General features: G+C 34.0%; 1 protein-coding gene across 4 annotated transcripts in view; it reads left to right on the top strand.

The window, feature by feature from the left end:
* Window positions 1–12,396, top strand: part of fwe (Calcium channel fwe) — an 81,402-nt gene that overhangs the window by 44,152 nt on the left and 24,854 nt on the right. The window contains exon 6 of one of the 4 annotated variants that reach the window (XM_069834481.1): window positions 4,655–4,786. The exons of the other annotated variants lie outside the window; for them this stretch is intronic. Coding sequence (XP_069690582.1) covers window positions 4,655–4,763 — 109 coding nt within the window. The 3' untranslated portion in view covers window positions 4,764–4,786. The remainder of the gene's footprint in view (window positions 1–4,654; window positions 4,787–12,396) is intronic. 4 annotated transcript variants of the gene reach the window in all.

The following is a 12,396-nucleotide window of genomic DNA, read 5'->3' as shown; positions in this document are numbered from 1 at the left end:
TCAATTTTTTTCATAGTGTATTGTTCTTTCCTAAAGTAGTGTACATGTCGCTTTGTTTTAGTTTGAATATGATCAAGTAGATCGGGTGTAGGCCTACTGCGCGAAATCATTTCATTCTTCTCTTCAAACATCCTCGAACTGAATGACTGCGATTTTAAACACACTAACACGCAGACTAACACTCTCGCACTGTACTGCAATCTCTTCAAATGGAGAGGAATGAATCCAAGCAATGCGTTCCCTTCACACGATAGTCAACAGCACGCAGTATAATGTAGCATAGATTTGTACATACCTGAAAAAGAATTCGTATCTGGAAGAATTCTCAATCACCTTTTAAATAATATATCACTTTCATCAACTATAATGAATTACATACTTAAAGTCCAACAAATACATACATTAACACTTGCTATTCACGCTTGAACATGTGGAAAAAAAAAAAAACTTAAAACACACTACAGCTGTGCGAAAAAGAACTTAGGGTACGCATTCAAAGAAACATTCCAGAACTCTCAGCAGCTATAGTGAGGGTCACGTAAGTGTAATTCCTGAAAGTTCATTTTTGGCCATCTCTTCAATGTTGCCAACTAATGCCAGTTATCACCATAGAGGGAAAAATCACAATGATACATACTGAAATAATAATAATAATAATAATAATAATAATAACAATAATAACAATAATAACAATAATAATGATAATAATATAGTAATTAACAATAACAATGTCTTACTTATTTACCACATCTCATCTTTATGTTGCAAGGTGTTTTCTAAATGGTTCAATAAATTATGAAATAGTACCATTATAGGCTATTTTCCTCCTGGACTTCTCACATATTATATTGGTAATTTGGATTAGTATGATCTAATATTAAAATTTATTTTTCATTGCTTTAACCAAACAGTTTACGTTCACGAGACCTAACCTAAAAATATAGTTGTGTGTATGAGACTTCAACTTCTTGAATCTCTTAAATGATTTTTGAATGCTTAACTGCAATCTTTCCTGAATACCAGCTAACATTTTCTTTTCCTGTCAATACACTTCTCCCTTACTTTTTTCATGTAACACAGAACTATTATTATGCCACAAATGATTGCGTGAACATATTATTTAGTTGGTGTAGGTGATTCTGAATATTTGTGACGAATATTAACAAATATACTTTTTAACATGTTTTACAGAGTTTTTTATTCTGTAAACAAATAAGTTTCCACTAAAATAATTCTCTATCTAATACTGTAGCAAACCATTGCGTTGGATTGACTGGACAGATATGCACTACTGGTTTCCAATAGGTTGCCTGAGCTGGTATAGGATGAGATGATGTAAGTGCGGATAAAGCATTGAATAGATGTGTACTGTAACCATTCCCAAGTAGATTCACACAAGTTTATACTTACTTCTGAGTTGCCTGTCTCCCTTTGGATGGGAGTATAGAAAGGATCAAATACTAGGTTTAAGTATTAAAAAACTGTATATGAATATTTAGATTTATAAATAACTACTTCAGGGAACAGGCTTTTGTTTTTGTCCATTAAGTGGGCATGCAGTATACACCTTCGGAAGTCGAAAAAATGTTTTCTGATGCTCTCTCTTTTTGGTTTTGTTGAATGGAGTTTTCTAAATAGTATGGCGAGAAAATGTTTAAATATCTCATACTTTTCGAGTTATGACCTAAAACAAGAGACTCTGTTAATTGACTTGAACATTTAAACATAGACAGAACTCCTCATCCTGTGTAAGTTTGTCACTTATTTCCTGTAACTTAAGTTTCCAAATCTTTTTCATCAAAACTTTCACTTTTTTTTAGATAAAATCATGAAATTTTGCATCAAGTATGTTTTGTACAGGAGTGCTTTTAGCACTATTTTATCATTTCAAGTTATTTTTTCATTACTAATTCTTTATGTAAAAATAATTAAATTTTATGGTTCATGCCAAAAAAAATCGCAAAAATAAATTCTTATTTACATAGTCAACTAATAATGGCAGTATTTAGTAACACATTAAGAATAAAAGAGAGGAGAAATCATTAAAAATAGAAAAAATGTACAAGATATCAGCGTAACTAATTTTCCCTGCACAAATTTGTATCCCCAATTTGAAAATAATAATTACTTTAACAATAAAAGTTTTTTGGATTCTAAAAATTGTTTATTGATCTAGAAGTATTGTCTAATCATTATACGAAATTCGAGCGCAAAATTAATTTGGGTTATGTAGAAATTAAATTTTGAATTTTTCAATGAAAGACGGGAAGCAAGTCGTACAATTAGGAATAAAAAGAGAGGTTACTTGAAGGAAAAACTGAATGAGGTAGAAACAAATAGTAGGAATAAAAACATTCGAGATTTATATAAGGGTATAAAGGAATTTAAGAACGGATATCAGCCAAGGGTAAACGTGATCAAGGATGAGAATGGTGACTTGCTTGCAGACTCTCCATCAATCCTAAACAGATGGAAAAACTATTTTGCGCAACTACTAAATGTACATAGGCCAAATAGAAATGATCGGGACGAAATTGAAATACAAACTGCTGAGTCATTTATACCCGAACCCACGCTTTCAGAAGTCGAAATTGCGATAGAAAATCTGAAAAAGTACAAGTCTCCAGGTATCGATCAAATTCCAGCAGAATTAATACAAGAGGGTGGGAGTGCATTATATAGCGAAATTTATAAACTTGTACTTGCTATTTGGGAAAAGGAAATTGTACCAGAACAATGGAAGGAGTCCATAATTGTACCTATTTTTAAAAAGGGGGACAAAACCAACTGTGGTAACTTTCGAGGAATATCACTTTTGTTGACGTCGTACAAAATTTTGTCCAATATTCTTTTGAGAAGATTAACTCCGTACGTAGATGAAATTATTGGGGATCATCAGTGCGGTTTTCGGCGTAATAGATCGACTGTTGATCAGATTTTTTGTATTCGACAGATAATGGAGAAAAAATGGGAGTATAAGGGTACAGTACATCAGTTATTCATAGATTTCAAAAAGGCTTATGACTCGGTTAAGAGGGAAGTATTATATGATATTCTTATTGAATTTGGTATTCCCAAGAAACTAGTTCGATTAATTAAAATGTGTCTCAGTGAAACATACAGCAGAGTCCGTGTAGGTCAGTTTCTATCTGATGCTTTTCCAATTCACTGCGGGCTAAAGCAGGGAGATGCACTATCACCTTTACTTTTTAACTTCGCTCTAGAATATGCCATTAGGAAAGTTCAGGATAACAGGCAGGGTTTGGAATTGAATGGGTTACATCAGCTTCTTGTCTATGCGGATGACGTGAATATGTTAGGAGAAAATACACAAACGATTATGGAAAACACGGAAATTTTACTTGAAGCAAGTAGAGCGATCGGTTTGGAAGTAAATCCCGAAAAGACAAAGTATATGATTATGTCTCGTGACCAGAATATTGTACGAAATGGAAATATAAAAATTGGAGATTTATCCTTCGAAGAGGTGGAAAAATTCAAATATCTTGGAGCAACAGTAACAAATATAAATGACACTCGGGAGGAAATTAAACGCAGAATAAATATGGGAAATGCGTGTTATTATTCGGTTGAGAAGCTCTTATCATCCAGTCTGCTGTCCAAAAATCTGAAAGTTAGAATTTATAAAACAGTTATATTACCAGTTCTTCTGTATGGTTGTGAAACTTGGACTCTCACTCTGAGAGAGGAACATAGGTTCAGGGTGTTTGAGAATAAGGTGCTAAGGAAAATATTTGGGGCTAAGCGGGATGAAGTTACAGGAGAATGGAGAAAGTTACACAACACAGAACTGCACGCATTGTATTCTTCACCTGACATAATTAGGAACATTAAATCCAGACGTTTGAGATGGGCAGGGCATGTAGCACGTATGGGCGAATCCAGAAATGCATATAGAGTGTTAGTTGGGAGACCGGAGGGAAAAAGACCTTTAGGGAGGCCGAGACGTAGATGGGAGGATAATATTAAAATGGATTTGATGGAGGTGGGGTATGATGATAGAGACTGGATTAATCTTGCACAGGATAGGGACCGCTGGCGGGCTTATGTGAGGGCGGCAATGAACCTTCGGGTTCCTTAAAAGCCATTTGTAAGTAAGTAAGTAAGTAATAAATTTATACTAGCAAAAGTTGTACATACCACCTTAACAGGATCAGTTTTTAAAATGTTCTTGAAGTACAACATACCAGATACAACAAATATTACTTGTATTAAAAATACCTATAAATATATTCAGACTTTGATTCTTCTCTCTTCCAGTGTAGCATATAATTTTTAGAAAATACAGTCAGCAGAGCATCATCATCATATTTTGGTATTTATTAGAATATTACGTGTTTCGTAATCCAGAGAGCTGTCATTCTAATAATATTTTTTTATTGAAAGGATATTGGAATCTTATATAGTTCAATATCAGTAGGTACGAGTATTTGAATGAAACTTCTATACATCTGTTTTAAGGTATTTAAATGGTCATAGAACTCCTGTTTCAGGGCTCGAGGTGTTACAATACTTTATTCCCTTAAATGTTGCAGTCGTGTTGCTAACTATGTGATTTTATGTGTGGACACTGTTGATGCATGCACATGGGTTTTGGAAACAAGTTTGAATGTAGTTGTGTGTATCCGTGCAGAGGGTCACGTCAAGACATGGCAGCCATGGCATCTCCACCAGCATCAACACCCCAGGCTGACCATAACACCACATTAATGGAGGATCCTGATGTCTGGCGTCCAACTTAGGCCCATTAACACGTTCACATGAGGCAAATACTAACTCATGCTTGCTTTGTAATGATATGTTGCACGTTTTCCTTACACCCTGTATGTTAAAATAGTTAATGATATAATTTATAATTGTCTGTTCACTCTCATTCATCCAACCACCCATTTGCTCCCACACCCGCCCACTCATTTATCTACCCATGTGTTGCTATCCATTCAAAATTAGATGTGTCCAATGTGACCACGAAAGTGGAATGATTGTCAGTAGTCAGTTTTCAAAGAAAACGCAGACAACGTTCTCATATATTTTCATGGGGTTTTATCTCTTAATTCACAACTTCAGGAACCTCAGTGGTATTGAGAATATGACAAAATAGGGCACTCACTGTATCGTTGAATAGGTATTCTAGGATGTTATGCATATAATGGTTTTCTCACACAGTTATTCAATACTCCACATCCACACTTAAAAGATCATATACAATTTCAAATTCTTTATCATTATTAATTTTGTATGTTAACAGAAAATGACTAACTTTCTAGATCACTAACACAACTTCCATCTGAATATACTTACTACGGTATTATACTTTACGGTATGTAGAGTGAACTTAATGTAGTATGATAAAACCCCTTAATGAATCTCTAGGGGACTATTTTTTTTCTTAAATACCAGTTTGTCTTAAAAAAAAGGGAGTTTCACTTAACATAAGTAAGGGAGGGCTGAGAGTTGAAACACTATTTAACTGCATTACATTTACATACTCTTAACACCTGCTAAATATACTGTTAGTAAACACACATTAACAATAAACTTTTCACAACAGACAATATTATATTTTCTCAAAATCAGAGTAACATACATTTATAACTATTTAAAAATATCTGGTGAAGTATCCGATTTCTTAACATCTTCTGTTAAAATTAAATAATATTCAGTATCAAATAACTCTAGAAGTCTCTTGTTGGGTTTTTGAGCATACCTCTGATTTTCTTTTGTAGTTGCTTTAGGAAAATCTTATTAATTTCTCATAAGTACTGTGTGACAGTCGCCTTTTCTGTTTCAAATTTCTTATTTGGATTATTTGTTAATATTTTTATAACAGTTATTGGTGGAGTTTTAACATCTATTATTAATTGAAGGATTTGATTTTGTATGTTACTAAATTTTTTCCACATTTTTATGATTATTAGTATTCCTTCGTAATATTTAAAAATTTACTTTGTATACATTTTGTAAATGGTATTTAAGGTTCGTGTAGAACATCATCACTTTTTTCCTGCCAGTCATTTTAAGAATGAGAGGATTTTTCTGCCTTTCTACAAATATACTCAAGACATTTCTTTCCTAATAATATTGTGACAAACATCCACTTGTTCTTACATGTTTCATTTAATGTTTCATCATCCAACTGTAATGATGTCAATGATTTCTTCCTTAGTGAAAATAATGAATAGTTTTCTGAGCATTTATTTTCATTAAATTGTTAGATGACCAATTCTGTAAATGTATCAGAGATTATTTGCTTGTGTTTATTAATTGGAGAGCAATGCTTAACTGGCAACATTTAAATCCCGGTAACTTCACATTTCCGTTGCTGTAATAGACTATGTTTGAATTACAATATTCTTACCTCCTTCGATTTTCGTAAAAGATGTACTGCAGTAACACATTTGAATTAACAAATTCTTAACTCCTTCATTGCTGAACATGAGAGCCCTATACCAAACCTTAATTACGTCTTATGATTTTATAAGGGTCGAACTCGGGAAATAATTCCCTTACAAATTTGAAACAATGGCTTATTGCTATGGGCAAGAATCATTATGTATGTAAATTTTGACTTTTTTAACGTCTTCATATGCATACTAATGACATATCTATACAAGGCTCCAACTCAGGAAATAATGCATTCACGGAGTTCAAATTATGGCATGTTACTACATAGGCAAGGGTCATTGCTCATAACAAGATCCAAGAGCTAGCTATACACCAACGTAATCGGGTAATTATTATGTAGCCGAGGTTTGGTTTTCTTCCACTTATTTAGAGACGTCCTATTCGACCGATACAGTCCGAAATTTTAATGTGTATGTTAATTCCAATTCAGAAACCAAAATCAATATCAATATACAAAATATTACTGTCAATAATACGAATAATAATGTAGGTCTAAGTATAACATTACTGGCATGAAATAATATTCATCACGTCACTAATATAATGTTATTAGCTAGTCATTAAAATTTTATTATATCCATTGTTGACGTCCTAACTTCACCGAAACGAATGCCATGATCTATGTAAATAATAGTTCAATATTACCTTACCAACATGAGCATCTACGAGTGACGTGAATAATGTTTACATACGAAAGTAATTATTATTATGGTTATGTTGCCATTCCTTTGCCTCTTGTCTTTCAAATTGTTAAAAAATGAGTAATAGGCCCTAAATGTTTACAGTTAATATTAAATTATGTCAGCCCTGTCAGATTCCTTATGTAGATGGAGGACCATCTCATAGAGATTCCAGTCCACACCTGTGGAGTAAGGGTCAGCGCGTCTGGCTGTGAAACCAGGTGGCCCGGGTTCGAATCCCGGTCGGGACAGGTTACCTGTGGTTGAGGTTTTTTCCGGGGTTTTCCCTCAACCCAATACGAGCATATGCTGGGTAACTTTCGGTGCTGGACCCCGGACTCATTTCACCGGCATTATCACCTTCATATTATTCAGACGCTAAATAACCTAGATGTTGATAAAGCGTCGTAAAATAACCCAATAAAATAAAAATAAAAAAGATAGAGATTCCAGATATTAGATTCTGTTTCGTGACATGCACATTCAGAATTCGTTCCCACTAAATGTACTGATTGTCCCTACTGATTCTTCTTTATACTGTGCTCTAATCAGCAGTAACAACAATCGAGGTTGCCAAGCAACGATATAAAACAAAAGATGTAAAATAAATGAATGAGGTGTATAAACAATTGAATGCTCTTTCATATTTAAGTGTAAAAAAGGGGTGCCATTTGAAATTTCAAAGTGAGGGAGGCTGAGGAGTGGGGGGTGATATCTAAAATACAATTAAGCGTGGTTTCAGACTTCCCCCTCAATATCTAAATTGACGTGTTTTTTGTTTAAATTAAATTCAAGCATGCAAGATGCTATACTTTATGTACAGTACTACCGTACGTTTCCAGTTAACATAATGTTGAAAATAGAAATAAATACACACAATACATAAAATCTACAACTAACAATGAGTAAAATAAGGAAGTAAAAGTTAAAAAATATATCAGCTTAAAAATTTTTAATAACGTTTGCATTATAATGTATGGGATTTAAAATATGTACGCAAAACTAAAAAGTGCACTAAACTGAAGTCTGCTATACTGTACTGTAGCCTAGTTGGCAGTTACATCACTCTTGTTTGATGTATCATTTCCTCTACACTGCAGTAATGCAGTCCCCAGAGCCTCGTTTGTTTATAACAGGTTGCATCATGTGAAAACAAAGATGGGACTTGGGTAAGAGAGGATTGAAATACACTTCACTTCTCCTTTGCAATCGACGTTTAGATGTTCATATGTAACAGGTTGCACCACGTGAAGATCAGGATGGGAATTGGGTAGGAAAGGATTGTAATACACTTCACTACGGTACTCCTTTGCAACCCACATGCAGACATGTTGAAATCCACATCTTGTGTGAAATGTGAAAACATGTAGGCCTTACTTCATCAGTGAGGTAGTAAAAATAATAACCTAACACATTGTCAGTAACCTTCATTATCATCACCTTCCCTTCGCATGAAGCTTTGTTGCAATCTGAATGTTCGTGCATTTGTATTAATGCATGTAGATGTAATATTAATCGTATTAATTACAAAATACTTTAAAATATATGTGTGAATGTTTGTGGCTTTTTACAATTTCTTCAGATAAGTGTTTCTTATGTTTGTAAGTCCCTATTCTCTGATTCTTAGTAATGCTTGTAGCGGTTCTAGAGAAATATAGGTTAATATTTTTAAAATTCATTTCGGTATAGACTGTTTCTTTTGAACTTGCAGCTTCCGAATACTGTATCAAGTATGTAAAAATATATGAACAAACAGCATTTAAGACTATTTTTAAGAGTCTATCTTGTATCTGCTGCATTCCTGTTAACTTTTGAAGCAATGGACAAGTTTTAATTTAATTAGACTTAATTGAGAGGCATTTTCTTATTTACAGTCTGATTCATTGAACGAATCCAGTCTGGTAAACTTTCAGAATAATGAGTGAAACAGTAATACAATATATGATCGTAAATATAGAAACTGTTAAGATATATTAAAGATTATATAATAGTTATATGAACACTAATAAATACAATAAAATTCTTAAAGAAATTAGTAATAGTCAGACATGTTTCGGAGATGCTTCTCCCTCTTCAGCGACTATTTACCACGACAGATGGTTCAGGTGATCGAACCTCCTTTCAGCCAAGCAAAAATGCTGTTCGATCACCTGAACCATCCGTCATGGTAAATAGTTACAGTTTTTATTGACATGGTGTTAAATGGTATCACAAGTAATGTATTTATTAATTTTCCTGTCTGTATCCTTATCGAATGAAAAAATATTTATGTAATTCGTAGTGTTCCCTTAATTGTTTTGAGCAGTATATTTATTAATTGAATACACAATATCTGGAGATATCTACGATACTGGAAAAATTTTCACATTGTCCTTAGTGTTAAAATACCAACATGACGCATGAGGAAGCATTAATTTTATATTGTAATTTTGTCAATCTTCTCTACTACATTAATTGGTTGAATGTCAAAGATAAAATATTTTATCACAATCTGGATAAAAATTGTTAAATATATCAATACTATTCAATGTTTCATTTCTAGTTGCTATTCTCAGAAACCCAGAATTTTAGTCATTAGTACATTTGAGCACTGTGTGGATATTTTCTGAACGAGTTTAGTGAAAACAAGTATCAATTGGTATAAAATATGCTCTATTTTGGCATCTATAATAATTATTATTTTACGATATACGTGAATATTATGACATGTAAATATACACGAAAATATATAGTTAGAAAAGATCATCTTTGATATATCAACTTCTCGTTGTACAGTATATTATCGTAGATTATATTAAAATTCATTAATGAATAGGATATGATCACGTACAAGAGGTAACTTAGATAGGTATTCTATGATGTGTGAGTGTGCATATGCATGTTTGATATGTGAAAATGCTTAAGTATAAGAATATGCATGTGCATGTTTAAAAATATGTATACGGTACCGTGTCTAAATGAAACTAACTTATGCTTTATTTAGAATAACGATTTTGATAGTGTTTACTGTATCTTTTATAAAATTGAAACCTTGAAAACTGTTACTTTTGTACTATCAGAATGACCGAATTTCGTCATAGTTTGCTTTTATTTAGTATATGTAGTCTGTTTTACTATCTTAACTCATAATTAATATATACAATATAACTCATGCTTACAGCAAACTTAGTTATTCCTTTTCGTGTAATTATCTAACTCTGTTGATGATCTCAAGAACTGATCATTTTCACAGAGAACTATGTTACTTGTTTGTAGTTTAATCTACAATCAGACGTGCCTAATTTGTGATGATACAGTTCTTGTCAAGCTTAGATTGCCTCACTCACACTACTCTCTAGCCTCATGGCCGACTCAAAATATAATAAATTAGATGGTGTGAGCCTGTTAGAGCATTGTCGCGTTTTCTTCAAAATAAATCAGCAATGAGTGTTTAATGAAGAACCTTTAGCTAAGGCTTAAAAATGTTCGATACTGTACCATACAATATAACACAACTAAAACAACCCATCTTCACAGTATGTACTGTAATATCCATCCAACTGGACTTCCTACAACATACATCCTAACACAAGATTACAAAAGAGTTGTGGAATGTCGTATTTGAAATACTAGAGCTATTGAAGCCTGACCGCCTGCATAAGTACGAGGAGTTTTTATTTTATTTATTTGATGGTGTCACTGTCATGACATTACAAGTTCTAGGTCACATGGATCCTAGCTAACAAGGCAGTATCTAGAATTTCCCAGAATGGTGCTGCCATCTGGACAGGAGTTATAGTAACATGATGCAATAGGTAGATGATAAGACTTGCGTTTGGGGAAAGGAATGAATCCTTCCTGTGATTGGCTACTGCATTGAGGGCATGTCTAGCTGTATTAAGTATGTTTGATACTTCGAAGTTCATGAAAAAGTAAAATGCTGCTTACAGCTTGCCTGTGTGCTGTTTTACAAATTACAATAAAATGTTTATATTAATGTAGTGTACAGAACTTTAAAAATAATGTTGTATTTTAATTATTGAACTCAATGACTTATTTATGAAAGAGTGATGGATTGTAGGCCTACAACGTATTAATGAATATCTTATAACTGAATATGTTGTAGGTCTACAGAAAATAAAAGAATGCTCATGGCTTGTGGATGTTTTATGCCTGTAACACACTATACCGAGAACTATGAACTATGTAATATGTGTGGAGACTGCTAGCAATGCTTATGTCTTCACACTACAGCGAGAAATATATTGCTACACAATGGACCCATCTCTCTATAAATAACTAAAACACGAATTTTATTACACCATATGGAAGGCAGTTTGATTAAAGACGTTGTATATAATACTATTCAAGGTTTTTGGGTTTGATATGCATTGAAAGAAATAAAGTTACATAAATTTGAACATCTGACTTTCTATTAATTGTTCAATTTCATTCACGTAATATAAATTTTATAGGCTACAATTAGATTAGGTTACCTGTGGGAGTGCGAAATACAGGTGGTAGGGTAGCTATGTTTTCAAAAAATCGCTAGCTGACCAATGTCAGCCACAATCTAATACATACAGAAGCGCAACTCATACGTATTGTAACTTTTTATACTAAACAACAATGTAACTTTATTATCTCAACAACAGGATTTGCTCTCCACACAGTAACACAGTATTCGTTAGTGCACTCCACTGACGACAATGACAATTTACTTGGACTATTACGAACAACAATGAACTGTTAATCTTAACTAATATTTACAAAGCACTATTTACAACACAGAACGGTCAGTTCTCAATTCACAGCTCGTTTGTCTTGGCTAGTTCTTCTAGCTCAGTCACTCGCGTTCACAAAATCTCGAACCACAGGCCTTCAGAGACGATCCGCTGAACTTCGAACTCAGGTCCCCCAACTGCGGTCCACTGCACTCGAACTCTGGGCTTCAGGCTCCACAGTTACGGACACAACTCAAGTCGCGCTCTGGTCTCAAAGCTGGCTTCACTGCTACACAAGACTGGCTTACTGACTGACTGAATGGATGACTGTCTCAAGTTCACTCACGTGCGTAATTTATACTCACACCACAGTTTCTGGAAAGTACGAGTTCTCGATATTTCGTCGCGCGTCCAGATAACACTCCAGAGAAAGCACTCGAACAATCCGGACCCCTCTCCTCTCCGTCGCGATCGCTCTTTCCCCTTTCTTCTCTCCGCAAGCACCAGATGCGCGTGCAACCTCCCCTCGCCTCTCCAAGCCGCGCGCCGTTCCGCAGTGCTCTGTGGAGTCCGTGTCGACAGCAGCA

Source organism: Periplaneta americana, chromosome 9, assembly GCF_040183065.1.
Source record: "Periplaneta americana isolate PAMFEO1 chromosome 9, P.americana_PAMFEO1_priV1, whole genome shotgun sequence".
NCBI classification, from domain to species: domain Eukaryota; kingdom Metazoa; phylum Arthropoda; class Insecta; order Blattodea; family Blattidae; genus Periplaneta; species Periplaneta americana.
The sequence above is the reverse complement of the archived record's forward strand: the minus strand, read 5'-3'. Positions and strand labels throughout refer to the sequence as shown.